This window comes from Oryctolagus cuniculus, chromosome 5, assembly GCF_964237555.1.
Source record: "Oryctolagus cuniculus chromosome 5, mOryCun1.1, whole genome shotgun sequence".
In the NCBI taxonomy this organism is placed as follows: domain Eukaryota; kingdom Metazoa; phylum Chordata; class Mammalia; order Lagomorpha; family Leporidae; genus Oryctolagus; species Oryctolagus cuniculus.
In genome coordinates this window covers 17,018,357-17,044,498 of record NC_091436.1, presented here as the reverse complement: position 1 = coordinate 17,044,498, position 26,142 = coordinate 17,018,357, and the positions used below count along the sequence as shown (strand labels likewise).

At 46.5% G+C, this 26,142-nt stretch overlaps 1 protein-coding gene across 1 annotated transcript in view; it reads left to right on the top strand.

Annotated features, from left to right (window-relative positions):
* Positions 1–26,142, top strand: part of MTHFD1L (methylenetetrahydrofolate dehydrogenase (NADP+ dependent) 1 like) — a 195,957-nt gene that overhangs the window by 41,398 nt on the left and 128,417 nt on the right. Inside the window, exons 9-16 of the mRNA XM_002714991.5 lie at positions 2,313–2,404; positions 3,919–4,016; positions 6,544–6,717; positions 17,417–17,553; positions 19,179–19,225; positions 21,106–21,213; positions 22,018–22,092; positions 24,909–25,011. Of these exons, the coding sequence (XP_002715037.3) occupies positions 2,313–2,404; positions 3,919–4,016; positions 6,544–6,717; positions 17,417–17,553; positions 19,179–19,225; positions 21,106–21,213; positions 22,018–22,092; positions 24,909–25,011 (834 nt within the window). The remainder of the gene's footprint in view (positions 1–2,312; positions 2,405–3,918; positions 4,017–6,543; positions 6,718–17,416; positions 17,554–19,178; positions 19,226–21,105; positions 21,214–22,017; positions 22,093–24,908; positions 25,012–26,142) is intronic.

Genomic DNA, 26,142 nt, shown 5'->3' with positions numbered 1-26,142 from the left:
CTCTCCACCTGGGTGAGACCTAGATTGAGTTCCCAGCTCCAGTCTGTTCCCAACCTGGTGATTGCAGGCATTTGCAAAGTGAACCAGTGAACGGGAAATTTCTTTCTCTTGTCTTTCTCTCTCTCTCTCTCTTACAGCCTTCATTCCTCCACTACTTTCTCCTCTCTCTATCTCTCAAATAAAATTAATTAATTAATAAATTATTTTTAATACAGGTTTAGACATCAGCAATCATACAGTTGTCAAAATAGCAAATCCTTACAATTGCTAAGTTTATGTTAATGCAAGTGACACTGTGGGAGGTGAAATATTCTTCACTCACTTGAATATTTGTGATTCGATTCTGGAAACTTGCGTTTATAAATTGACACCAGCCCCTGGAATATAATTTTGTCTTATTTCTCCATCACTTAAAGAAAGAATGAGAGAAGCATTTTTTTCCTCCTAGAAGTTGGACAAGATCAGATCTCTGGTGGTTAAAAACAAAACAAAACAAGCCTCTCTTGCCTCTGGCCTCTTGGCTTTTGCCTAAACACAATTTATAAAACTGAAGTGTTGCTAATCTTTCAACAATACCTGGGGGATGTGATTTTCCCACACCTAATCCATTTGACAGGAGAACATCACACAACACATACTCTGAAGTGCTTTGTGCTCCTTCCCACAAAGGACTGTCAGCAAAGTGGATCATTTAAGAGTAGAGTGGAACAAAAGGAGAAAATAGTTTATTTCCAAAAAGTTGCTATTAGAAACATTTCTGTTCTCTAAGGGAGGATGCTTGCTACAAATTTTTGCATGTGTGTTTACTTTTCATAGATTTGTGTAAGTGATAACTGAAGGAGGGAAAAGTAGAATTCTTATCAGTGCCTTTTTTTTTTTTCTCCAAATATTGATTTATTTATTTGAAAGTCAGAGTTACACAGAGAGAGAAGGAGAGGCAGAGAGAAAGGGGGAGGGGTCTTCTATATGCTGGTTCACTCCCCAAATGGCTGCAACAGCCAAAGCGGCACTGATCCAAAGCCAGGAGTCAAGAGCTTCTTCCAGGTCTCCCATGCAGGTGCAGGGGCCGAAGGCCTTGGGCTATCTTCTACTGCTTTCTCAGACCATAGCAGAGAGCTGGATAGGAAGTGGAGTAACCAGGACTTGAACTGGTTCCCATGTGGGAGGCGGCTTTACCTGCTACACCATAGCGTCGGCCCCTCAGTGCCTTTTGAGTTTGAAGACCAGTTATTTCCTAAATATCCTTAAATGAATACTCTTAGTTTTGGTGGAATGTTGGACATTATCACTTCTACAATAAGGATTGTTTTTTTAGAAAGATTTGTTTGTTGGTTGGTTTGAAAGAGTGAGGACCAGAGAGAGACTTCTCTGTCCCTTGTTCCCTCCCCAGATGGCCACAATAGCCAGGGGAGGTCCAGCTTGAAACCAGGCCCCAGGAACTCCAAGTCTCCCACATGGTGGCAGGGACTCAGTTACTTGAACTGTCATGTGCTGCTTCCCAAGCACATTAGCAGGTAGCTGGATTGGAAACAGAGCTGCCAGGGCCCAACCAGCACTGTCAGTTGGGGTGCAGACGTCTCAGGCGACTGCTCTACCCTCAGTGCCGTACCCTATGTATGTTTCCATCCTCCTCCATTGCCTGTGTTCACAGGCGAAATTGCGTTTATTTTCTGTATATTGTCCAATAAAGATTGCAGATACTTCTCATGAAGCCCTACTGTGTCCAGAACTGAGCAGCTTAGGATACTGCATTGACAGTGCAGCGGGTCACCTGTCCCCAGCCCCTTCCTCCAGCACGCCCTTCCCTCTGATGGTTTAAACATGCCTGTACGCTGAGCCCATTTCACTTCCATAAGACGCTGAAGTCCCAGTTGCTCCTTAGAGGGGGAGTCGTGGTTATAATCCTGTTCCGGCTCAAAAATGTGCAGTCCAGTTGGCGGGTCTTGCTTCCTCCTGTGATGTGTGACGGATGTTGCCTGTGAACTGTTGGGTGCATTTATCTCTAATGGTGCCGTTTTGAAAAGACCCAATATGATACTTGGGGTTGTCTGGAGAGACTGTGTGCCTAGCTGTTTCCCTCTGGTTCAGTGTGAGAAATGCTGTCTCAAAACATGGTGCAATTTTGAGTAAGTTACACCTCCATTTTATCCCAGGTTAATGGTTTAGATGGATACTTCTCTAATGTAAAAGAGACCCAAGGCGATGCCCTGACATCCTGACTTCCTTGGTTGAAAAGTGAGGACATTATTCAGTGTCCAGGCTTCCTGCTAAAGGCAGTTAGTGATACCTGACTTTCCTCCCATTTTTCACAGAGAAGCTTGGCTGTGGTTCTCACGGGGTGCATTGTGGGGGCTCCATTGCCGAAGATGATGTGAGTCTTCTTGCTGCAGCTCTGAGGATTCAGGTCTGTGGAACACGGCGCACACGGCGCTTTGAAAATACTGACTTTGGAGGTTTGATTAATACTTGCTAACATTTTGCAAGTGTTTCTTTGTTTTTTGCTTTTTTTTTTTTTAATTTACCAGATGTAAGGTTAAACACTTTAAATACCATTTGATAAATGAGGAAATGGAGACTTAGGAAAAATAAAATCAGTTACTTGTGTGTGATCACATGACAGGTATGAGCTAGGGACCCAAGTCAGAGTCTGGGTATTAGTTGTCTGTTGTTGTGTAACAAATTATCCCCAAATTTAGCAACTTCAGACAGTGGTTACCTCCCAGTTTGCAGGAGCAGGTTAGCTGGTAGCTCAGGGTCGTTCATGCGTGTGAAAGCTAGAGGTCGCCTGAGGGCCCAGCTGTCTAAAGGCTTCACCAGGGCTGAAGATCCGCTTCCAGGGCGGAGCACACGCCTGTGTGGGCCCTTTGCAGGTGCCTTGTCCCTCAGCACGAGGCCCTCATCACAGGGCTGCTCTCCACCCCAGCCTCTCCCCATCCAAAGCAGAGGACCACAGCGGAAGCAGAGTGTGTTATGACCTAGTTTGCCAGATCACACGTAGCCACTTCCTTTGTCCTGTTTGTTAGAAGCCAGTCACTAGCCCGATGCCCATACAAAGGAGAGGCAGGCTCAGCTTTTGAAGACAGGACCATTAAGAAATTCGGTAGACCCTAGGTGCCCTTTTCTCCACCTCGATAGATAGGCTGGGCCCACGCGCGTGGGCAGTGTCTGCTGGCCGTGGCACTCATGAGCAGTGCGGAAAACCAACCCTCTGATTGCCTGCACCGCCCAGAGGCAGGCTTTAGGTCGCTTCTTTCTTACGTAGTTTATTTCTTATGAGATAATGCACAGTTAAAGCTTCTTACCTCAAAATAGGATATTGTACATTTTTGTAGGGAGTATGAATTACATTTCAAATAAAATAAAACTTTGCTTCCATTTATTTTAATGTACTTCTATTTATGCATATGCATATCTGAGGGCTCTCCAAAAAATGTATGAAGAATGAATATTATGAAAAAACTGCGTGTGTTTTGCAGCAACATGAACTTCTCTTGTAATTCCCTTTTTACATTTATCTCTCTTTCCTTATTCAGTTTGCTTGCTCTTACACCAGTTGTAGAAGGGTAATATTGAAATGGTGTGGCGCCAAGCTAGTCATTGTGCTGCCTCGTATTTTCCTCGTTTTTCTTTCCTAACTGAGATGAAGAACCCACTAAGTGTAATTTTATCTGCACACTCAGTGTCTCCGGTGAACACTCAGGAAATCATAAACAATACTTATATCTCACGTTTTCTTTTTTAAGAAAACTCCCCAAACCTAATTATACGTGCATAAAATTGTCACCAGCGGTCACCCAGATTACTGCATGACCATCTGCTCTTGGCTGTCGTGTAACACCCAGGCACCCTGTTGTCATGGGCTGGCTGCACCCCGTCAGCTTACTGTCCTAATGTGTGCTTGCCTCTCTGTCCCCAAAGAACATGGTCAGCAGTGGCAGGAGATGGCTTCGCGAGCAGCAGCACAGGAGGTGGAGACTTCACTGCTTGAAACTGCAGCCTCTCTCCCCCGTGCCCAGGTAAGACCTCGCCTTTGGTTCTGCCGAGGCCAGCTCACCCGAGTGCCATCCATACCCCGGAGTCCCTGCTGGGCTGGCGGCAGGACGCATGGCATTTTTGTTTTGATGGGGAGGAACTGTCTCTAATCATCATCAGATGGCCATACCTTTCTCTATCATAGTTCCTCCAAAACGGAATCATATTGAACTGGTTTACTGTAGTCTCATCAATTCTAAGAACACGTATTTTTCATTTTGTTTCAACGGCAGTGTTTGTTCTTGGTAGCGATCCCTAAAACAACAGTTTTAGATTTGACAAGCTGCAAAAAGGCAGTGTTGGGATATGCTTGTCAGTGTTAGACATGTTCAAGACGTACGTCAGATTGCTCTTAAGGGCTGTGTTGTTTTCCACTCTGGAAACAGATGAGCAACCAAAGCAGATATCACTCCATGTGGGAACTGACCCCAGCTTTCCTCAGAACTGTGATAAGATGCCCAGTGATCATCCTGTGGATATTTTCTTCCAAGTGGTATTTCGGGAGGCCTAAGCTAATAGTCTCTTGGTATTAATTTGGAAATTCAAGCTGCAGGATGTCATCCCAGCATGTGAGTTGGAATCGCTGGATGGCCAGGATGTCTGAGCGAGCAGCAAGCATTTTCCAGCCTCATGCTCAGTCGTCTCTGGCCGACCCCCTTTCTGCAGGTGTGTAGAATGCCAGGGAGTCCCCAAGTCCAGCAGCTTTGGAATTCGTGGTGGATAAAGTCGATAAACCCTCCAGTAACTGACTGATTCTTCGCTGGGGAACCCGTGCTTTTTAGAATTGACCTTTGTCCCTGTGGGCAGCCAGATGACCCCTGTGGGTTGAACTCACCCACCAGGCTGGCAGAACTGTGCAGTTTTCACCCCTGCCTTAGACTAAACATCTTAGTCACGCCGCGTGTCCATTAACGCATACATTCCAGTGAGAAGTGTTTTTCCTTGTAACTTCATCCGGGCAGTTGTGCAATCTTTTCATAAAACATCTTCAGTTTTGAAGCTATTTATGTTGTTAACGGGCCCTCATTTTTTTAAAAGTACATTGGCATATTTTACTTAGATAAAAAGGAAATTTAGAGTTTACTAGCATGTGTACCAAAGTCTTTTAAAGTCAACAGGGCAAAGTGCTTGTGTGACCGAAATTGCTTTCTAGAGCCACTGGGGAAAGAAAGGCGGGCTGAGTTGTTTATAAATCACTCGGAAAAGCAACACGACGTCAGTGGGCCTCTTTAGCTGGTGAAGAGAAAGCCTGGGAGATCGTCCAAGGGTAGGCTTCCCAGTGTGGGAGCCCGTGAGGGAAGAGGAACAGAAAAGTCTAGCTAGGAAGACCACGTGCGGTAGGAGCCTGCAGAGTTAAGAGTGGCTGGGAGGAGACCAGAATGGAAGGCGATTGGGGCATTTGAGGAGGGGGTTGCCTGGACAGAGGCCCCGAGCTCAGCTCACACTCGGGCCTGGGGCCTCTCTGCCCTATCCTGGCTTCTCAGGTGCCTTTTGGTGAAGTCTGGCTAATGCATCTTTATTGCCATCCCAGACTACGGCCAGACCCCCCCAACAGCGGCTCGGTGGAGGAGAGCGTAGGGTGGGATGAGGGCTGAGAGTGGTAGCTCTTCGGGGCAGAGGCCTGAAGATGCTGTGGCCCAGGAAGTGCTCCACGGTGTGCCCGGAAAGGGTGAGCCACTCTGGTGTGCCCTGGAGGAGCAGTTTTCTTGTGTCCAGCCTCCCGTACTCCATGCCCCGAGTTAGCCTTGCTGCTCTCCAGTTCACACCCCCCAACATCTGCTCAGTCTGATGCACTGCCTGGGACCCTGACAAACGAAGCAGCTGAGCCCGTGAGTGCCCAGGGGCTGTGAACAACCACCACGCAGCCTGGCATTCGGGGTGCTCCTGGCTGGCGAGCAGTGGCGTCCTCGCATGGCCAGTTATGTGAAAAGAGTTCGGTTATGGGGCCAGCCACGCCCCAGAGTCCCTAAAATGTCCCCAGTCTGAAGTCGAGCTGTGAGCACTCGGTTCTTTTACCAACAGTTGTGTAATTAATAAAATATTTTGAAATATGATTCTGGATTGGAAGTAGGAAAGAGAGAGGGAAAGTATGGATAGAGATAAAACAAAACCGCATTTCCACAGTTTTGGATAGAGGAGACACATGTGGCCAGCCCAAGAAGAGGGCCTCATGCAGTGCTCGCTCTAATTCAAGTGTTCCACAGAGAGCACTTGAACACTTTGTAATACCCGATTCTCTGCTCCCGTGGCATAGGAGTTATCTGTGTGCCTGTGCACAATTCTGGAGTCTTTGTGAATTTCTTGGAGTCACTTCTCTAAAAGAAAAATAAAACGCATCATTTTCTCATGCACGTTAATCGTTAGCAGTTGGGCCTCATGCTGGCCGGGAGAAGGGAGCCCGCGTGGTGGCCGTGAGTTCACTGTTGGCGGGGCGTCGTCTTCAGCTCACGCCAGCAGCGACCACCTGAGCCGAGAAGCCTCTTGTCTCTCATGTATTTTCTTTCCCCGCAGCGATATCGAGATTTCAAGAGGACAGACTCCAAAAGCTGTGGATGTGCTTGCCAAGGAGATAGGATTGCTCGCAGAGGAAATTGAAATCTATGGCAAAAGCAAAGCCAAAGTGCGCTTGTCCCTGCTGGAAAGGTTAAAGGACCAAGCAGATGGAAAATACGTCTTAGTGGCTGGGTAAGATACGTGTGGACTCCACAAAGGAGACGTGGCTCCAAAGCTGTCTTCCCTGTTATCGGTGCCCTCCCACCCCTCAAAGTTGGTGTCGTGCTGTCCCCTGCACTTGGCACAGGGAAAGATTTTTCCTTCAGTGCAGAGAAAATGAGACTCTGCCACCAGGCATGAAGCATAATGAGTTGCTCTTCAAGTACTTTATTATTTGTTGCTCATATTATGATGTGATCAGCCCCTGCCCACCCTGGGCCTTTTTATTTAATTTTTCTTGATAAAAACCAAAGTAAGAATTGAAAGTACAATTTATTTATTTTTTAAAGATTTTATTTATTTGACAGAGTTATAGAGTTACTTGACAGAGGTAGAGACAGAGAGAAAGGTCTTCCTTCCATTGGTTCCCTCCCCAGTGGCTGCAACAACCAGAACTGTGCCGATCTGAAGCCAGGAGCCAGGTGCTTCTTCCTGGTTTCCCACGTGGCTGCAGGGGCCCAAGCACTTGGGCCATCTTCTACTGCTATCCCAGGCCACAGCAGAGAGCTGGATTGGAAGAGGAGCAGCTGGGATTAGAACCAGCGCCCATATGGGATGCCGGTGCTACCAGCAGAGGATTAACCCTCTGCGCCATGGCACCGGCCCCGAAAGTGCAATTAAGAAAAAAAAAAAATTCAGGGGGGTTGGGGTCGTTGTTCGAGAGTTCACTTCTCAAATTCCTGCAATGGCCATGCCTAGGCCTGGTCAAAGCTAGGAATCAGGAACTAAAAATGTGGGTGACAGAAACCCAATTACTTGAGCCATCCACTGCCACAGATAGTGTGTTTTAGCAGGAAGCTGGAGTCAGAAGCCAGAACTGGGTATCGAACTCAGGTACTGTGAAATGGAATAAGGGCATCTTAAAGGGCGTTTCAACTGCTGGACTAAACACCTGCCTCCAGAAGTTTTGTGAAAGGGAATGTTTGCCCCACCCCACCCCCCCATTAAAAAAAGACTTTAGCTGGAAAGATGATAAAAAAAAGGAATTTCAAATATTTGTTCTGTGGACCTGAGGGAACATCAGGAGACCATCTAAAGTCTTCTGTTTTGAAATCTCATCACATTGACTAGTGCTGATGATAGATAGGCCCAGGCTTGAGACGTGAAAGTCTGTGTGTCAGGTAGAGACGTTTCTTGTAACTGGACTGGACTTGTAGTTAACCTTGATTTTGCATATTCAGTTATTCATCTAAGTGCTTTTTTATTTATGCCTTCTTCTGGTTATAAAAACAAGGTGTTCTCACTGGAGATAAGTCACAAAAATAGAAACAAGAACGTCAGACATCCCAAACCTTACCCCCTAGAGGAAACACCTGCTCCCATTAGAGGACCATCCTGCTCTGATAGGGCCTGTCATAAATGAGATCATATTAGTCATGGCTGCTCTGTAAGCGACTTCAGGATTCAGTATTTTGTGTGTACCCCATAAAAATGAACAACTATGGCAACTTAATAAAAAAAATTTATAGGCAATGATAACACTATGTTTGAATGCCTAGGTCTGTATGAGTAAATATAGATAGAGCAGCTACATACCATTATGTAGCTCACATCTGAGATTCTTAAATGGGTCAGGAGTGGGTAGCAAATGTCCCCCTAGGTGAGGGTGGAATCCGTGTTTTCCCATCTTCCTGTCACCCCCAGCTCCACTGAGAAGGGCTGTGATGGCTCAGCCCTGGTGGCCAAACAGAGCTGGTGCAGCAAGCTTCTAATTCATGGGTATAGAGGCAGAAGAAAGAGTTGAAAATATAATAGGGATGTTCCGTAATTTACATAACGAGTTCTCTACTGATGGGCATGAAGTTTGTTTCCAGTTTCTGGCCATTATAGATGATGTTAAAGTCAACAACCTTGTTCAGTTAGCGCCTTAGAAAAAGAGCCTTCAGGTGAATTCACGTCTTTAAACTACAAAAATAAAAAAAAGCAAAGTATCATCCCATAGTATCACCTCTTTATTGTTTTTCAAAGATTTTACTTATTTGAAAGGCAGAGGCAGAGGCAGAGAGAGGTCTTCCATCCACTGGTTCACTCCCTAAATAGCTACAACAGCTGGAGCTGGGCTGATCCGAAGCCAGGAACCTGGTGCTTCTTCCAGGTCTCCCATGTTGGTGCAGAGGCCCAAGGACTTGGGCCATTTTCTACTGCAGCTGGGACTTGAATTGGCACCCATATGGGATGCTGGCACTGCAGACGGGTGCTTTACCTGCTGTGCCACAGAGCTGGCCCCAATATCACCTCTTTAATAATTTGTTAATTTCCCCCTGACACTTCCTCCTCCTCCTTCCCTTTCCCACCTCCACGTTTTCCTCCTTTTTGTCCTCCTCTGTTCCCTACTTGTGGCAGGGGGGCACAGCGGAGCCTTTCAGAGCCACTCATTTTCGGGAGTTCCTACTTAGCTGCAGTAAGTCCCTTGCCTGTGGCTGAAACCTTCTCCCTGGGGCTTCCTGGCTCACTGTGGTTGAACTCACAAGCTTTCAGCCAAGGACCCTGTCCTAATCCAGGGTCAGTCCCTACAACAGTACCTGAGGGTGGATGACTTATCTGAAAAGGGGGTTTATCTCACCTTACGTTTCTGCAGGCTGGAATGTCCATGAGTGTGCCACTGGCTTCTAGTAGCTTCTGTTGATGACCTTGTGCTGTTTCCCGGCATGACTGCAAGGCAGAAGGCAGGCGGGCACCTATGGAAGAGGCAAAATGCAAGGGATGGGCTGCCTTTATAACAGCCCAGGAACTAAATTAACACAGTCTCACAAGAAAGGTATTAATTTCTTCTAATGACCCAATCACTCTTTTTTTTTTTTTTTTTTGACAGGCAGAGTGGATAGTGAGAGAGAGAAAGGTCTTCCTTTTGCCGTTGGTTCACCCTCCAATGGCCGCCGCAGCTGGCGTGCTGTGGCTGGCGTACCATGCTGATCCGATGGCAGGAGCCAGGTGCTTCTCCTGGTCTCCCATGGGGTGCAGGGCCCAAGCACTTGGGCCATCCTCCACTGCACTCCCGGGCCACAGCAGAGAGCTGGCCTGGAAGAGGGGCAACCGGGACAGAATCCGGCGCCCCGACCGGGACTAGAAACCAGTGTGCCGGCACTGCAAGGCGGAGGATTAGCCTAGTGAGCCGTGGTGATGGCCCCCAATCACTCTTAAAGGCCCCACCTGTTGACATCACAATGGCAGTCAAATTTCAACATAAGTTTTGGAGAGGCCGAAGTATATTCAAACTTAAGCAAGTCCAGGCCGCAAAAGTGAGCTACTGGCCCCATCCATGAAAGGAGCCAGCAACCTGACTGGGGAGCAGACAGGTTTACCTGGCTCCAGGGTTCTGAGTTTGGACAATCACGCATCTGATGAGAAAAACATTGATAGAAGTATGCTTGATGCACGTTTGTTTGCAATGAATAGGAAAACTCTTAGTCTTTAAAGAGCTTTAAAAGCATTTTCTCCACTGATTTGCTGCCCTCCTTCCTGGCTATAAATGAACTTGGTAGGGTGGGCTTGCTGGTTTTCCTACCTGGCTTAATATGGAAAGGCTGAAGGCAAACGGAAGAGGGTTTGTTCTCAGAGTACAAAGGAAGACTCTTGCAGCAATGTTTCTTATGGAGTGGTTGGCTGTATTTACTCCATTTGGGACTTGTCAATACTAGAAATAAAAACACAGATCTGGACATGACCCTGCCTTGAACTGGGAACACCAAGTGGAAACTTGTTATGATGGTATTGTGATCAAGTTCCTGACTTGGAGTCTAACAGTCCAGCCCTGGCCTCCCACCACATGCTAAGGGATGCTGGTTAACAAGGCTAACTGGGGTGTAGCTAGTGTCAGTCCACTCCCAGCAGAACGGCCCACAGTCTTTGCTAGTATTAGTAAGCAGCAGTGAGCTGAACTGGCCTGCAATGTAGTAAATAGAAATGAAAATGGGACATGAATTCTGAAGTACAAATTTAATACCCAGAGATCAACAGCCCTTTTTCTGAATCTGTGCTGTAAATTCTCTTAATTTACAGAGACCATTGATGGAAGAAAAGTTGAAAGGTCTCCCATTTAACTGCATTAAAAAAAAAAAGCTGTGAGGGTAGGATTTGGAGATCTACAAGGAGACTTCAAGGAGTTTGTGGAAAAATTGGATTTAAAGGATATCTTTAGGAGCAGGTAGCTGGTGAGGGCTAAGCCGCTGCTTGGATACCCACTTTCCATATTGGGGTACCTGGGTTCTAGTCCTGGCTCCGCTCTCTACTCCAGCTTCCTGCTAATGTGCATCCTGGGAGGCAGCAGGTGATGGCCCTTCTGTTTGGGTCCCTGCCACCCACGTGGGAGATCCAGACTGAGTGCCCAGCTCCTGGCTTCAGTCTGGCCCAGCCCTGGCTGTTGCTGCAATTTGGGGAGGGAGCCAGTAGATGGGAGATCACTCTCTTTCTCCCTATCTCTTTGCCTTTCAAAGAAAATTTTTTTCAAAAAGATTTATTTATTTGAAAGAGTTACAAAGAGAGAAAAAGCCACAGCAGCTGGGACTGGGCCATACTGAAGCCAGGACCCTGGAATTCCATCCAGTTCTCTCACATGGATACAGGATCATTTTCTGCTGCCTTCCCAGGCTCATTAACAGGGAGCTGGATTGGAAATGGAACACCCAGGACTCAAACCAACACCCATAGGGGATGCTTAGTAGCTGAGGATTAACCTGCTTCACCACAATGCCGGCCCCTCAAGCAAATTTTTTTTTAACTTTTATTTAATGAATATAAATTTCCAAAGTACAGCTTATGGATTACAATGGCTTCCCCCCCATAATGTCCCTTCCACCCACAACCCTCCCGTTTCCCACTCCCTCTCCCATTCACATCAAGATTCATTTTTGATTCTCTTTATATGCAGAAGATCAGTTTAGCATACATTAAGTAAAGATTTCAACAGTTTGCTCCCACACAGAAACATAAAGTGAAAAATACTGTTTGAGTACTAGTTATAGCATTAAATCTCAATGTACAGCACACTAAGGACAGAGATCCTACATGAGGAGTAAGTGCACAGTGACTCCTGTTGTTGACTTAACAAATTGACACTCTTGTTTATGGCATCAGTTATCACCCTAGGCTCTTGTCATGAGCTGCCAAGGCTGTGGAAGCCCCCTGAGTTCACCAACTCTGATCATATTTAGACAAGGCCATGGTCAAAGTGGAAGTTCTCTCCTCCCTTCAGAGAAAGGTACCTCCTTCTTTGATGACCCGTTCTTTCCACTGGGATCTCACTCGCGGAGATCTTTCATTTAGGTTTTTTTTTTTGTTTTTTTGTTTTTTTGTTTTTGTTTGTTTGTTTGTTTGTTTGTTTTTCCCAGAGTGTCTTGGCTTTCCATGCCTGAAATACTCTCATGGGGATCTGCATGCCTTAAGGGCTGATTCTGAGGCCAGAGTACCCTCAAGCAAATTTTAAAAATAAAAATTTTAAAAAGATAAGCGTATTCTCTGGTATGAAAACATGAATCCTACACCCATGTTTTTCATAATGTGCATTTTCCATTTTCTACAGCACAGCTTGTATCTGGATAGGGAAGACAGTACTACTGTGTCTGTAAGAGGAAGTAGCACCTCCCTCCCCTGCTAACGATCCATCTTAATGTAGGTGAGCAGCCTTTGGAATCTAATCCTTTCATCACTGGATGATTGAGGTCAGTTTAGAATACAGTTACTTTTAAGTGGAATCTAAAATGAATAGTAAATATCAAAATAAAAATCATAGTTTTACTTTTGATCAGGTCAAGAGCTAAGGGGAAAATGGTATCTACTCCTGATATGCCCTCTTGCAACTTCCTTAAAAATATAAAAGACCCCTCCATTAAATGCAGAAGTACTGCCTTTTCTGAAAATCTGCAGTTGAAAATAATAGTGGCTTATTGTACAAAAGCTTCACGTAAGGAAGAGTAAAGTGAAACAAAACCAATTCCGCACTATTCAGAAGCATTAAAAATATTTATTATTTCCTTCCAGGACTTGAGGTCATGTTACGAATACCATGTTGTGTCCCTGTTCCCTGAAAGCCGTCACATCAGTTCCTTCCAGAACGTGCTTTAGTATTCAGACACCCAAGTAATTTTTCAATCAACCTAAATAACAATACACTTATTATTGTGCATTTATCTATAAACGTGACTTCAGCATATCAACAGTGGGATTAAAGTATAAACCAATGGGATTTTTTTTAAAAAATCTTGTATTACCAACCCAAATGCAGAACAGATTAATTCCTTTTTCAAAAGCCAGTCTTCAAAACTGAAGGGTTTCTTACTCAGTCAGAATCATCTGCAATTCATCAGCTACACATCGCATGCTATTTGCACCTACACATCACTGTATTTTCTTTGCCTGACAAAATGAGGAGGACTGGGAATTGCTCAGGGAGATAGGCCAACAAATCTTAGGGACTCTTGAGTTTTACATATTTTCCCAGTTACACTAATGAAAAGGAATTTTGTTTGAGAACTTGATTCGGAGTACAGCTGCGGGGCATTTGAATGTGCACTTGGTCTCTATTGGGCCTTCGCCCATGTCCATGCAGAAGTTTCTCTGAATTGCTTGGACAGAGCAAGTGAAAAAGAAACCCAGACCTGTTTCTGAAGAGACAGAGCTTCACATTAAAGAAAAATCAAAGTCACTCATGCCAGTTCATCTTTTGTTCCTGCAGATTTCCAAATCCCTGATTTGGCATTTTTTGATTATTATTGTTTCAACCCGTTATTCTGGCACAATGTCAAAATAAGCTGTACTAGGTTTTCTAAGATTTTGCCTTTCTGTCTTGAGTAACCTATTATTTAACTATGAGTTTTATTTGTGCCACTTGAAAAATAACACACTATTTAGAAGAAGGCTCTGTGGATAGGGCCTCTGAACTCTTTACCCTAAACACAGCCAAATGGACTAGAAGGTTTATCACTAGATAATACAAGGCTGTAAAAGACCTTCCAAGCACAAGAATGCCTGGGACGAGTAATCCACATTCCTGTGCAGTTTCAACACTGGGTTTTGGAGTTCATGGGTAGGCCTACGGCTAATGGCAGTAATACTGTCCAACACGATTCTGCATTTTGAGAATGGTTGTCTTAACAATGCTCTGTGTAAGGAAGCAGTCCCTTGGGCCTTTGGGTAAATGGTATGTGTTTTTCAGATTGTGTCCAAGTCGTCACAGAGTACAAATGTTCACTACAGTTGATCATAAATAATATTCATCTTAGAAAATGTGCCCTTACATCATCGACCGATTTTGCTCATCTGTGCCCAGACGGGTGATAAGAACCTTGCTCATCACCTTAGTAAACTTGTGGCACAGTAGGCAACACAGACACGTCCTGAAGCATTGTGATGCCGACTGCAGTTACTTAAGGACTGTGTAATAAACACTGGGGGAGAGCAGGAAGGGAGCGCCTTGGTCTGCTTGGAAATGTGGAGGAAGCTCATTTTAAAAAAATCACATCTCCATCTCCATGAACTCTGAGCGAAAAAGAAATTAGATTAACTTGGTGTTCATTCTTTTCTAAATCAACTTGATGATTTGGAATCAGAGCTGAGGATCCTGGGGAAAAAATTAAACCAAATTTTGATATCAATTGCAGAAGTGGGGTAAAATAAATGTTTTATCGTAGCTCTCCTTTTATTGCTCCCAGTAAATACTTCCTCCTTTCTGATTTCCCTGAATTGTATTCGTTGGCCGATAGCTGAGCAGACCTGTGTTTCTCATTAAGAATTGGATGGGTAACTGAAGTTTGAGGAGGTCATCTCTGGGCGTGTCTGCTTTTGGCTGTCTCCGGCAGCTATGCGAGCACAGCCTTGGGAATGAAAGTGCAATCCTTCATGTGACACCCCCGAAGTAGGCTGCATCCTCCTTCGCAGACAGGGCTGCGCAGGTCTTCCTGCACTGACCTGCGGGATGCCACTTTTCTTTGCAGGCTTCTGTACGATGGTGAGCAGCTTTTAGCTGCTGTTACTCGTGTTGTCTCTGAAGCAGTAGAAAGCTGACTCCCAGCGGAGGTAGCTTTATGGAACCTGGAGTCTTTCTGGGGACCCCTCTCCCTAATTTGCTATTGCTCAGGGTTTATTTTGGAGTGGCCCAGAGTGCCTACCCCCGGGGTAAGGACACCGGCTACCTCCTTGTTACTGATCCCGCTGGCCCCTTCTTAATCCACACCCTGCTTCCAACCCTGGGGGCATCTGACTGCCGTCACCTTGAAGCAGTGTCCTCCTTGGGCTTTTTCATTCTTTTTTTTTTTTTTTTTTTTTTGGACAGGCAGAGTGGACAGTGAGAGAGAGACAGAAAGAAAGGTCTTCCTTTGCCGTTGGTTCACCCTCCAATGGCCGCCGCGGCCGGCGCGCTGCGGCCGGCGCACCGCGCTGATCCGATGGCAGGAGCCATTAGCCAGGTGCTTTTCCTGGTCTCCCATGGGGTGCAGGGCCCAAGGACCTGGGCCATCCTCCACTGCACTCCCTGGCCACAGCAGAGAGCTGGCCTGGAAGAGGGGCAACCGGGACAGAATCCGGCGCCCCAACCGGGACTAGAACCCGGTGTGCCGGCGCCGCTAGGCGGAGGATTAGCCTAATGAGCCGCGGCGCCGGCCTTCCTTGGGCTTTTTCTGAGACCCCCATTCCCTGGGTCCTCTGTATTCGCCTAGTTTTTACTGCTCCCTCTTGGCTTCCCTTTGCACTCTCTGACCACTCCTTAGAAGGAGCTGCACCATTCTGGCCCTAGTCCTTTTCTTACTCTCTCTGCTCTCCCTGGGTGCTTGTCCATACCTGTACTTCAAGTTGTTATTTATAGCTAGGGTTTCCACCCACAGAAATAATAGCCTAGTGAAGTCACACCACTTGCCTGGGTTTGATTCCAGTCTCTACTGCTTTCCAGTTGTGTGACACTGGGCAAGCTGCCTTTTGATAACTCTGCCTCAGTTTCCCCATGCATCAAATGGGAATACAAATAATGAACCCAGTAAACACAAAGCAGAGTGCCTTGGCTGTTAACTGTCCCCAGCTCACCCTTGATTTTATCTGGCTAGCATTTATTCATCAGGTGCTAACTTGCTGCAGGAAGTCCTACCTTCATGTGCTCTCATACTGCGACAGTCCAGGTGCCCAGTTGTCCTGTCTTAGTGTTGATCTCCCTTATTGTAATTGAACCATGTCTCCCATCAGCTAGAATCTGACTTGGTTGGCATTGTGTCTCCAGGGTCCAGCACAGTGCCTGGCACTTTGTAGTGCTTGGTAAATATTTGCTGAATGAATGATCGATTGTATTGCAGGAGTGGTCTGAGCAAGCAAGGGAGCCAATCATGTGTCTCCAGGCATTCTTTCTTTGTGATCACATTGCTCAATCCTGTAGGCCAGAAAACCCTAGAAGATTGGCTGCTTGAGCATCCTAGACAACCTGGCTCATATCAGTTAGCTTGTAGAACAAATTTTGTAAGCTCAAATGTTAGTACTTTAAAATGCCAACAATGATTATGCTAGGCTAAAGAACAATTTTATGAGACCTCTAATAGTCTCCCATCCTAAGTACATAATACTGTGATGTTGCTATGCACCTGTGAATGTTGGCTTTGTTGGGTGTTCTGGTCTCCATTCGGCCCCTCCGGGGCACTGCACATCTCCTTGGGATGCAGAGAGACTTTCCAAGTATTTGAAGAGCTATTGTGCTAAAAAGGATTTAGGCTTGGTGTGTAAGACTCTAAGAACTAAGACCCACAGAAGTGCAGATGTCTCCCCCTTTAAAACCAGGCTGTCAGGGCCAGCATTGAGGCACAGTGGGTTAAGCTACTGCCTGCAACAGTGGCCTCCCATATGAGTGCCAGTTTGAGACCCAGGTGTTCCACTTGGATCCAGCTTCCTGCTAATGGGCTTGGGGAAAGCAGTGGAAGATGACCCAAGTGGTTGGGCCCTTGCATCCACATGGGAGACCTGGATCGATTTCCTGGCTCCTGGCTTGGGTCTGGCACAGCCCCAGCTGTTGCAGCTATTTGGAAAATGAACCAACTGATGGAAGATCTCTCTCTTTCTCCCCATCTCTCCCTCTCTCTCTCTGTAACTCTGCCTTTCAAGTAAATAAGTAAATCATTAAATAAATAAATAAATAAATAAATAAATAAATAAATAAAGCCAAGCTGTCTGGAAAGGGGAGAGCCTGCCTGGCACTAAGGAGCTCATGTGCCGGCCTGGGTGTGAGCCCAGCAGAGACAAGCCCTGGCCAGGGACGCCTGGAGTAGATGGATGGGGGCCGAGTGTAGATCCTGCTGGTCCTGAGGGGCTGTCCGTGCCCCACCCACTCAGGGACCATTGACCTGGGCCTAGGGCATAGTAGGGGGCTCTGGAAGGCTGACTGCCAAGTTGCCAATGAACAAGAAACAACAATGGCTTCTTTCCTTAAGTCTCACATCCATGGTTCTTTGCCATTCTTGAAATTGATGATGTTATTGGCACTACTGCCCAATGACTTTCCTAATTTCTGTGGTCCCTTGGGAAAGCTGTGTCTTGTCTTGACTTGCATATGTGTGGGGTGTGTGCTGCGGGCAGACCATAAAAGCCAAGAAAACGGCATCTTTGAGTGGCTTTTGGAGTGACATCTCTGCTGGACTTGGTTCCAGTACCTGAGGTTAGTTTCCCGTGGGCCACCTGGGCAATATCATTCAGTTCTCCTTTTCTTCAGGATCACACCGACCCCTCTCGGAGAAGGGAAGAGCACAGTGACGATCGGACTGGTGCAGGCACTGACCGCACACCTGAACGTCAACTCCTTCGCCTGTCTGCGGCAGCCCTCCCAGGGGCCGACTTTTGGAGTAAAAGGTACAAGCCAGAAACCCAGTGTCGTCTGCAGAGCACAGTTCGGGAGAGAAATGTTCATCCAGAGATACGGAGTTAAACCTCGCCAGAGGACTGGGTAGCAGCATCCTGGCACACTCAGGACACAGAGGTCACCCCAGCTTGGGCCCCCTGAGTGTGACTATGAGCAGAGGGAACTGCAGGGGGACTCCCGTCCTTGGCTCCACTCAGGCCTCCCACCAGCAGCCCAGCCGGCTGTCTCCTCGGCGCCCTCCTTGCTGTCCACGCTGGTGTTTTATCAGCAGCCAGCGAGAGTCTCCCTCTGCGCCCCTGCGTCTCAGCTCATGGGACTGCTGCGTGGGGGCCACGGTACTGTCAGGGCTGCACTGGCTGTGCACAGCGTGTGGTGGCACAAGTCCTCCTGGGCAGCGGCTGGGCTGATGTCCAGCACCTTCCCGTTCATGACTGATTTGTCAGGAAGTCATTCCTTAGCTCACTTTTCGGTAGCATTTATTGCTGCACTCGCTATGGGCTCTTGGCACCTGCAGCCTTTACAGTATCATCCTTCCGTTTCTGTAACAGATTTTAATAGCTCCTGGCTCATTAAGTAGTGGCAAACCATAGAGTCATCCGTTGTGCAGCAGAATTAATGCTGGAGCCAGAGAAGGAAGCTGAGGTTTTGTTCATGGCTCTGCCTCCTGCTGCTGTGTGACCTTTAGCTAGTCATAATCGCCTTGAGTCACTTCCGTGAAAGTGTTAAAAAGGCTCCTAAGTACCAGGCGCTCCAGGTTGGTGTGAGACTGAAGTGAGACAGTATACAGAGGAGACGTAAATTGTTACATGACGCGCACATGGATGTTATTATTTTAGAAATGACAATTGTTTGTAATAGAACTTTAATAATTTTGGTAAGCAGTATGACAGATCTTACCTAGCACTATCTAAAATAAATTGAGTAAAGTTTATCATTTGTAATCTGAGATGTTTACAGGTGGGTTTTTTTAAACAAAGATTTTTGATAGCTCCATGTATATCTGACTTAAATAAAGCATAGCCACATAAAGCTAATAATAAATAATGTCATATCCTGATGTCTTACGGTAATGACATTTGTTATATTACTTTTACCTTTGGTTTATTTATTTAAAAGGCAAAGTTACAGAGAAACCAGGCAGAAAGAGCGAGTAAACAAGTGAGAGTGGGCACGAGAGAGCTTTCATCTACTGGTTCACTCCTCAAATGGCCACAGTTGCCAGGGCTGGAGCAAGCCAAAGCCCAAGCCCACATGGGTGACAGGGGCCCAGCTACTTGGGCCATCTTCCTTCCACTGCTCTCCCAGGTGCATTAGGAGGGGGCTGGATCAGAAGTGGAGCAGCTAGGACTTAACCGGCACCCATATGAGATGCTGGCGTTGCAGGCAGTGGCTCCACCCACTGCACCACAGTGTTGGCTACACCGTGTTGTCAGAGAAAAAAAGTCTTTAAATTGTAGTTGGACACCGTGTGGGCTCTTTGTCCTTCAGCGTCGTCAGAGCTTTCATCTTGGTTGTCAGTGCCTCCCTCCTGGGTGGGGAGCCATGTGTGTCACCTCTGGTGTCGGCATAGCTGCACTTGGTGACTAATTCAAATGCCACTTACTCTGTTGTTCAGGAGGAGCTGCTGGTGGTGGATACGCCCAGGTCATCCCCATGGAGGAGGTAAGGCCACGGGAGATGCACATCGCGTCTCCTGACACCCACAGTCAAGGTCCATGACCCTTCGTTCACAATCCCAAGGCCCCGAAAGTGTTTGCGTAACTCATTCAGTGGCAGAATCTGACCTTGACTCTTACGAACCAGGCATGGGTTTTGTTGATGCTGTAGAAATATAGTGGCTGCCGAACCAGCCCCTGCCTCAGCTGTTTTATAAGCACATTATGTGTACATCACTACTTTTCTAAATTCCAAAATATTTTGAATCCCAAAACCTATCTGATGTGGAGGATTCTGGGTAAGAGGATATAGAATTTTATCTCCATCCATTAGAGAAGACATAGATGCTTGCTTTCTTTCAATCAAGACTCCAAAATAAGATAATTCCAGAGAAAAATGGGCCAAAAGAACAGACAATGTTCTTGTTTTCCTTCCTGCCTCTCCTCTCCTTTGCGCCCCGTGTCTAGTGACCACTTCTCGTCAGCTCTCCTCTCAGCTGCCTAGTTCTGGTCCTGAGCCATCTTCCTAAACCCAAGTCTGAGCAGGTGACCGTCCCACCTGCTGCCAGCCTCCTGCACCGTGTGGGAGGTCCCCACGGGCTCCTGCTTCCTCGTCTGTGGGACAAGTCAGTGCCTTGTCTACTCGCCTCCATGCCTCTGGCTGCCACATCAAGCTCCTTACAGACTCCCGTGGTAGAAATGCATAACGTTTCAAGGAAACAGAAATTCAACATAAAATAGAACTTTCAACCATTATGGTTTTAGTCTGAAGGCTACTTTGTTTCTGAAGTGGTTGATTTACTAGTGCTGTGCAGTTGACACTTCATCCACTTCAAGGAGCAGTTTGGTCCTATTGTCCATTTCAGTTAACCCAGTAACCGCATTCCTGAAGATATATTGCTTTCTAGTAATTAATTCCTTCACAAGAGAAATGCTATTTGCATGTATTCTTTATAGTCTTACCATTTTCTGCAAAAGTGGAAATTGAAGAGTGACTTAAATATCTAGACATAAGAGGCTAAACATTTTGATACACCTACTGGATTATAAAATCCTCTATAAAGTGTAACTGTACACAAACAAGGTTATTGTAAAATATTGAGGTTTTTATTAAAAGTTACATTTTATTGATGTTTTTGTATATTTTTATTTATTTGGAAGGCAGAGAGAGAGAGAGGTCTTTTCCATCTGCCTGTTCACTCCCCAGTTGCCCAAATCCAGGAACGCAGAACCTAGACTGGGTCTCCCACAGGAGTGGCAGGCATTTGAGTCATTACCTGCTGCTTCCGAAGCTGGAATAGGAAGCGAGACTTGAACCAGGCATTCTGACATGGGAGAGCATTCCAACAGCATCGTAACTACTAATACTAAGTCAGTGCTTACACCACAATAGTGAGTTTTTTAATAAAGAAGCTTCCCAATTATAATTATACAGATTTTACAAGCAATGATCATATAGACTTGAGACTAGAAGGAAACAGCAGACAATAGAGTTGTGAGGACAAGATGCTTTATTTCTGTAGCTTCCTGTACTATATTATTCTCATTATTGTCTGTTTTACAGCCTGTCGCATTCCAAAAGATGCATTATTTTCTAAATAACAAAACAGTGCATAAAGTCCAGTGAATCAGAATAAGGAAGTTAGTTATTGAGTCCACCAGCGTGTTTCACCCCTAACCTGCTGGTGGAAAACTGTGCCGTGAGAGCAGGTGCTCACAAGGTCTGTGTTGGCCAGGTGCAGACCTTCCCATCGACGTCCTGGTTCACATTGCCTTAGGGACTCAGCTCATAAGGACACATACTTAGCATATTATTTTATTCATTCAGACAGTCCTTGCATGCTGCTGTCTGGTCTGAAACAAATGAGTGTTTTATTTCATTTATAGTTCAACCTCCACTTGACGGGGGACATCCATGCCATTACTGCTGCCAATAACTTGCTGGCCGCTGCCATCGACACGAGGATTTTGCATGAAAATACTCAAACAGATAAGGTGAGAGGATCCCTCGTTAGCCATCCTGGGCATCTTCTTCAACAATTCCTGGTCCTTGAGGAGTTCCTGGAAACTCTCCAAAATTTTATTCTGAATTTTGGGAGTTTTGTGGATGTCTCTGCTTCCCAAGGAGAGGCTACCACACTTTGCTCCATTTCTCAGATGGGCTCGTGACCAAGCACTACCAAGCCAGACATTCTTTGAGATGAGTCATTAGTTTAAAGGTACTTGGTAGATCACTTCTCTTCATTCTGGTCAAAAATACAGACTCTGGTCTACACTGAGGGCGACTGGATAGATGTTACCTGCGGCTGTCCTAGATGAGATGTGTTATTAAGAGGTTAGAGAGCTTGTTTGGCTTCACAAGCATGGGAGAGGTCAGTCACACACCCCAAAGGAGAAGAGTACCAGGTACTGATTCTTTGCAGACATTGAATGTGGATGAAATGGGAATTTGGGGCCTGAATTACAGCAAGGTCACTGACTTTCTGCCGTGACAGTAATTCCTTAGGCTTTGAAGCAAAATCCAGATAAATATTAGTTTGGTTGTTATAGGGCTGTAAGGTCACAAAATAGATTTGTGCGAACTCTTTGCAATGTGCATTATTTCAGATCTCGTGAGTCTTATTAAAATGACAGAATTTAAGTCAAATTGTTTATATTAGCCCAAAAATCTTAATGTGGTCTTTAATTTCAATAGTTGGATTATAAATGAAATGGACCTTGTCATATTGTGTAAATTGTCCAAGTTCATGGTTGGATATTAAACTTTAGGTGATTTTTTTTGTGTTTTGCTTTTTTAAGGCTCTGTATAATCGGCTGGTTCCTTCAGTGAATGGTGTGCGGGAATTTTCAGAAATTCAACTTGCTCGGCTGAAGGTAAGTTCATAGTCACAGGTTCTTTGCAAATATCCTAGAGATAGATCAGAAGGATTATCAAAGCCAGAAAATTTGAACTGGCTTTGATTTTGATTTTCAGATTCTCTTTTGGTTGTTTACATCCAGAGAGACAGAGTAAGATGGCAGCGTAGATGCTGAAATCTCGGTCCTATACCAAATCAGTGAACACTGTCTAAGACTGAGGTTCCTCATCCATGAGGACTGCTTTGCTCATCTAGAAGATTACTCACCAACTAACAGTTTACAGTTTTCATACGTTTTTTCTTTGTAAGAAAGGTATTTTCATGAAATTTGTTAAACCGCAGGAAATGGTAAAATGGCCTTTGAAGATTCCTGTATCTCAGTTTTTGTTGTAGAAAGACATTACCCTTGTATTTGCCAAAGTCATCTTCATTTTATTTTAAAGATGTATTTATTTATTTGATAGGCAGAGTTAAAGAGAGAGAGAGCGCGCGCGAGCGAGCTTCCATCCACTGGTTCATTCTCCAAATGGCTGCAGCTGCCAGGGCTAGACCAGGTTTAAGTGCGGAGCCTGGAATTCCATCTGGGTCTCCAGGGTGGGTGGCAGGAGCCCAACTGCCTGGACCATCTTTTGCGGCTTTCCCAGGCACATTAGCAGGGAGCTGGATTGTAGGTGGAGAAGCCAGGAGTCAAACCTGCACTCATATGGTATGCCATTGTCTCAGGTGGCCTGACCCACTGTGCCACAATGCCAGCCCCAAACATCTTCATTTTTATCTATGTTATCTTTGTTTTAATGTTGTTTCCTGTTGGGTCCTATTTATCCCATTGCTTTTTCCTAGTTCATTTACTAATGTTGATCAGCATTAAATGGTTTTACAAATTCACCCCTTTCTGTTTATTCACTTTGTTGAGAACAAGCAGTCGGTTACCCTCAGCAGTTGTTACGATTTCTACTTCCCAAATTCTTTCTTTCTTTCTTTCTTTTTTGACAGGCAGAGTGCACAGTGAGAGAGAGAGACAGAGAGAAAGGTCTTCCTTTTGCCGTTGGTTCACCCTCCAATGGCTGCCGCGGCCGGCGCACCGCGCTGATCCGATGGCAGGAGCCAGGAGCCAGGTGCTTTTCCTGGTCTCCCATGGGGTGCAGGGCCCAAGCACCTGGGCCATCCTCCACTGCACTCCCGGGCCACAGCAGAGAGCTGGCCTGGAAGGGGGGCAACCGGGACAGAATCCGGCGCCCCGACCGGGACTAGAACCCGGTGTGCCGGCGCTGCTAGGTGGAGGATTAGCCTAGTGAGCCGTGGTGCCGGCCTTCTTTTTCTTCTTTTAAAGATATATTTATTTATTTGAAAGTTAGAGTTATACAGAGAGACAAGGAGAGGCAAAGAGAGAAAGAGGTCTTCCACTCTCCAGTTGGCCCCAACAGCCAGAGCTGCACCAATCCGAAACCAGGAGCCTAGGGCTTCTTCCAGATCTCCCACGTGGTTGCAGGGGCCCAAGGTCTTGGGCCGTCTGCCACTGCTTTCCCAGGCCATAGCAGAGAGCTGGATCAGAAGTGGAGCAGTGCTGGCGCCGCGGCTCACTTGGCTAATCCTCCGCCTGCAGCACCGGCATCCCAGTTCTAGTCCTGGTCGGGGCGCCAGATTCTGTCCCAGTTGCTCCTCTTCCAGGCCAGCTCTCTGCTGTGGCCCAGGAGTGCAGTGGATGAGGGCCCAAGTGCTTGGGCTCTGCACCCTCATGGGAGACCAGGAGAAGCACCTGGCTCCTGGCTACAGATCAGCGCAGTGCGCCGGCTGCAGCGGCCACTGGGGGGTGAACCAACAGAAAAAAGGAAGACCTTTCTCTCTCTCTCTCTCTCACTGTCCACTCTGCCTGTCAACAAAAAAAAAAAAAAAAAAAAAAGAAGTAGAGCAGTCAGGATTCAAACCAGTACCCATATGGGATGCCGGCACTGCATGCAGCGGCTTTACCTACTGTGCCACAGCGCTGGCCCCCAAATTCTTTGTTGGCATGTCTTCTTTCTGGTTGGAAATTTGCTGCAGCGATGAAGTCATTGCTTGGGACACCTGCATCCCATGTGAGAGCTCTTGGTCCTGGCTTCCAGTCTAGCTTCCTGCTAATGCTCATTCTGGGAGGTGGCAGATAAGGCTCAAATACTTGAGTTGCGGCCGTCTTCGTGGGAGTCCTGCATTGAGTTCTCAGCTCCCAGCCTCGACCTGGCACAGCCCCAACTGCGTGGGCATCTGGGGAGTGAACCAGTGGGTGGAGGTCTCTGTATCTCTGTGTGTCTCTCTGCCTTTTAAATACATAAAATTTAAAAAATAAAAAATATTTTTAAAAAAACACTTTCTTAGGATTTTTCTTCATGGAAATAGATATGTTTAGAGTTGTAACTTTTTTTTTTTACTCAAAATTAGAAATAACTTGTTTGGAAACATAGGCATAAGCCTTCCATGAATTACTGGTGTGTATATTTGGAAAGAAGAACTAATGACCCAGGGCACCTGTTGCATGGGCAGCAGTTACGTCCCCTCTGAGTGTGGTACACAGAGGCCACGTGGAGCGCCTCAGCCTGTGGCACAAACATCAGTCAGTGCTCACTGAATGCAGCTGCACACAGTTCCACATCTACCACTTGAAGGGCATTGTACACATTTTCCGCATCTTCCCCTCGCAGGAGATACTTGGACTTGGGCGTGTGTTGATGTGTTTTTCCCTACACTACAATTTAGAGTTCAGTTTCATTCTCTAAAGGCTTTTACTAGTCATGGAGAAAATCAAGTCAAAGGGATAATTTCGGTGACTTTTCCTTTCTGTTCCCTCTTAATCATCAGAAACTGGGAATCAATAAGACTGATCCAAGTGCGCTGACGGAGGAGGAAATGGGGAAATTTGCCCGCCTCAACATCGACCCCTCCACCATCACCTGGCAGAGAGGTAGGAGCTGGGAGACCATGGAGCTGGGGCCGGAGTCAGGACGTCTGTTCGAGGCACAGCTCATGAGTGCACAGCTGTTCTTCCTTCCCTTTGTCTTCCTAACCTGGACTTCATAAATCCCACTGTTTGTTTCGATGGCTGTTATTTTACCATCCTCTTCCCTCCTTGCCTCCTGTATAGATCAGCTACATTATCTGGGCTTACTCCCATCCCTCTCCAAATTTCCAAGATAAATGACTTAATATCCTCTTCTGTCTCTTCCTTGGCCCCTTGTCTTTGCATTACGAAATATTTAAAACCTGCCTTCCCACTTCTTTGTCCTGCTGCCTTCTCTGCCCTCCTTAGTGCTGGCTCTCTCTGCTTTGTTTCCAGCGCTGAGCTTTTTGAGTCTGGTAGGAGCTTCGTACTGGCTCTGCAGCCCTGAGCAAGTGCTGTGAGGGTTCTGGGCCTCGGTGTGTGGAGATAGGAGATGGTTGCATGTATGCATGACGTCCACTGTACGCGTGACATCCACACCTTATGCATCCTGAGGGCTTCCTAGGAGTCCGATGGCATGACTCTTCTCTCTCTGGTCACTCCTTTCCTCACTGTTGGCCCGTATTTGTCAGATGTCTGATTGACAGCAGACACCTTGTAATTCATTCGCCAGCGTCCATCTCCATCCCCTGTGTTTACAGCGGCCTGCCTGTCACTTCTCTGCTCGGCAGCCTGCAGGGCACCCTGCTTCCTGGGTGAAAACGTCTCTGGGGCATGGCTTGACCTTCAGGACCGTGGCAGTGACTTCCTGTCCCTTTGCTCCTGTTTGCTAGGCCAGTCTGGCTCTCCCAGACCCAGTCCAGGTCACTCCCCTTCCCATACATTCTCCTCACCCCCGACTCAGGAATCTGTTCACTTAGGCCTTTCATGTTTTCCCAGCCCATCAGGTGGCAAGACCAAGACCAGAGTGGTGCTGGGCCAGTTCCACATCACATCGTCCAAGTGAAACGCCCTGCCAGCTCCCCTCTGGGGTGCTGCCCTAAAACCCGAGAATCCCTTCCAGACCCTAAGGCGCTGCCCTGCCCCATGGTCTCGAGATGTCCCTGTAGCTGCACTACACAGTTCTCTGTGCTTCTTTGTCTCCCAAACTAGGTT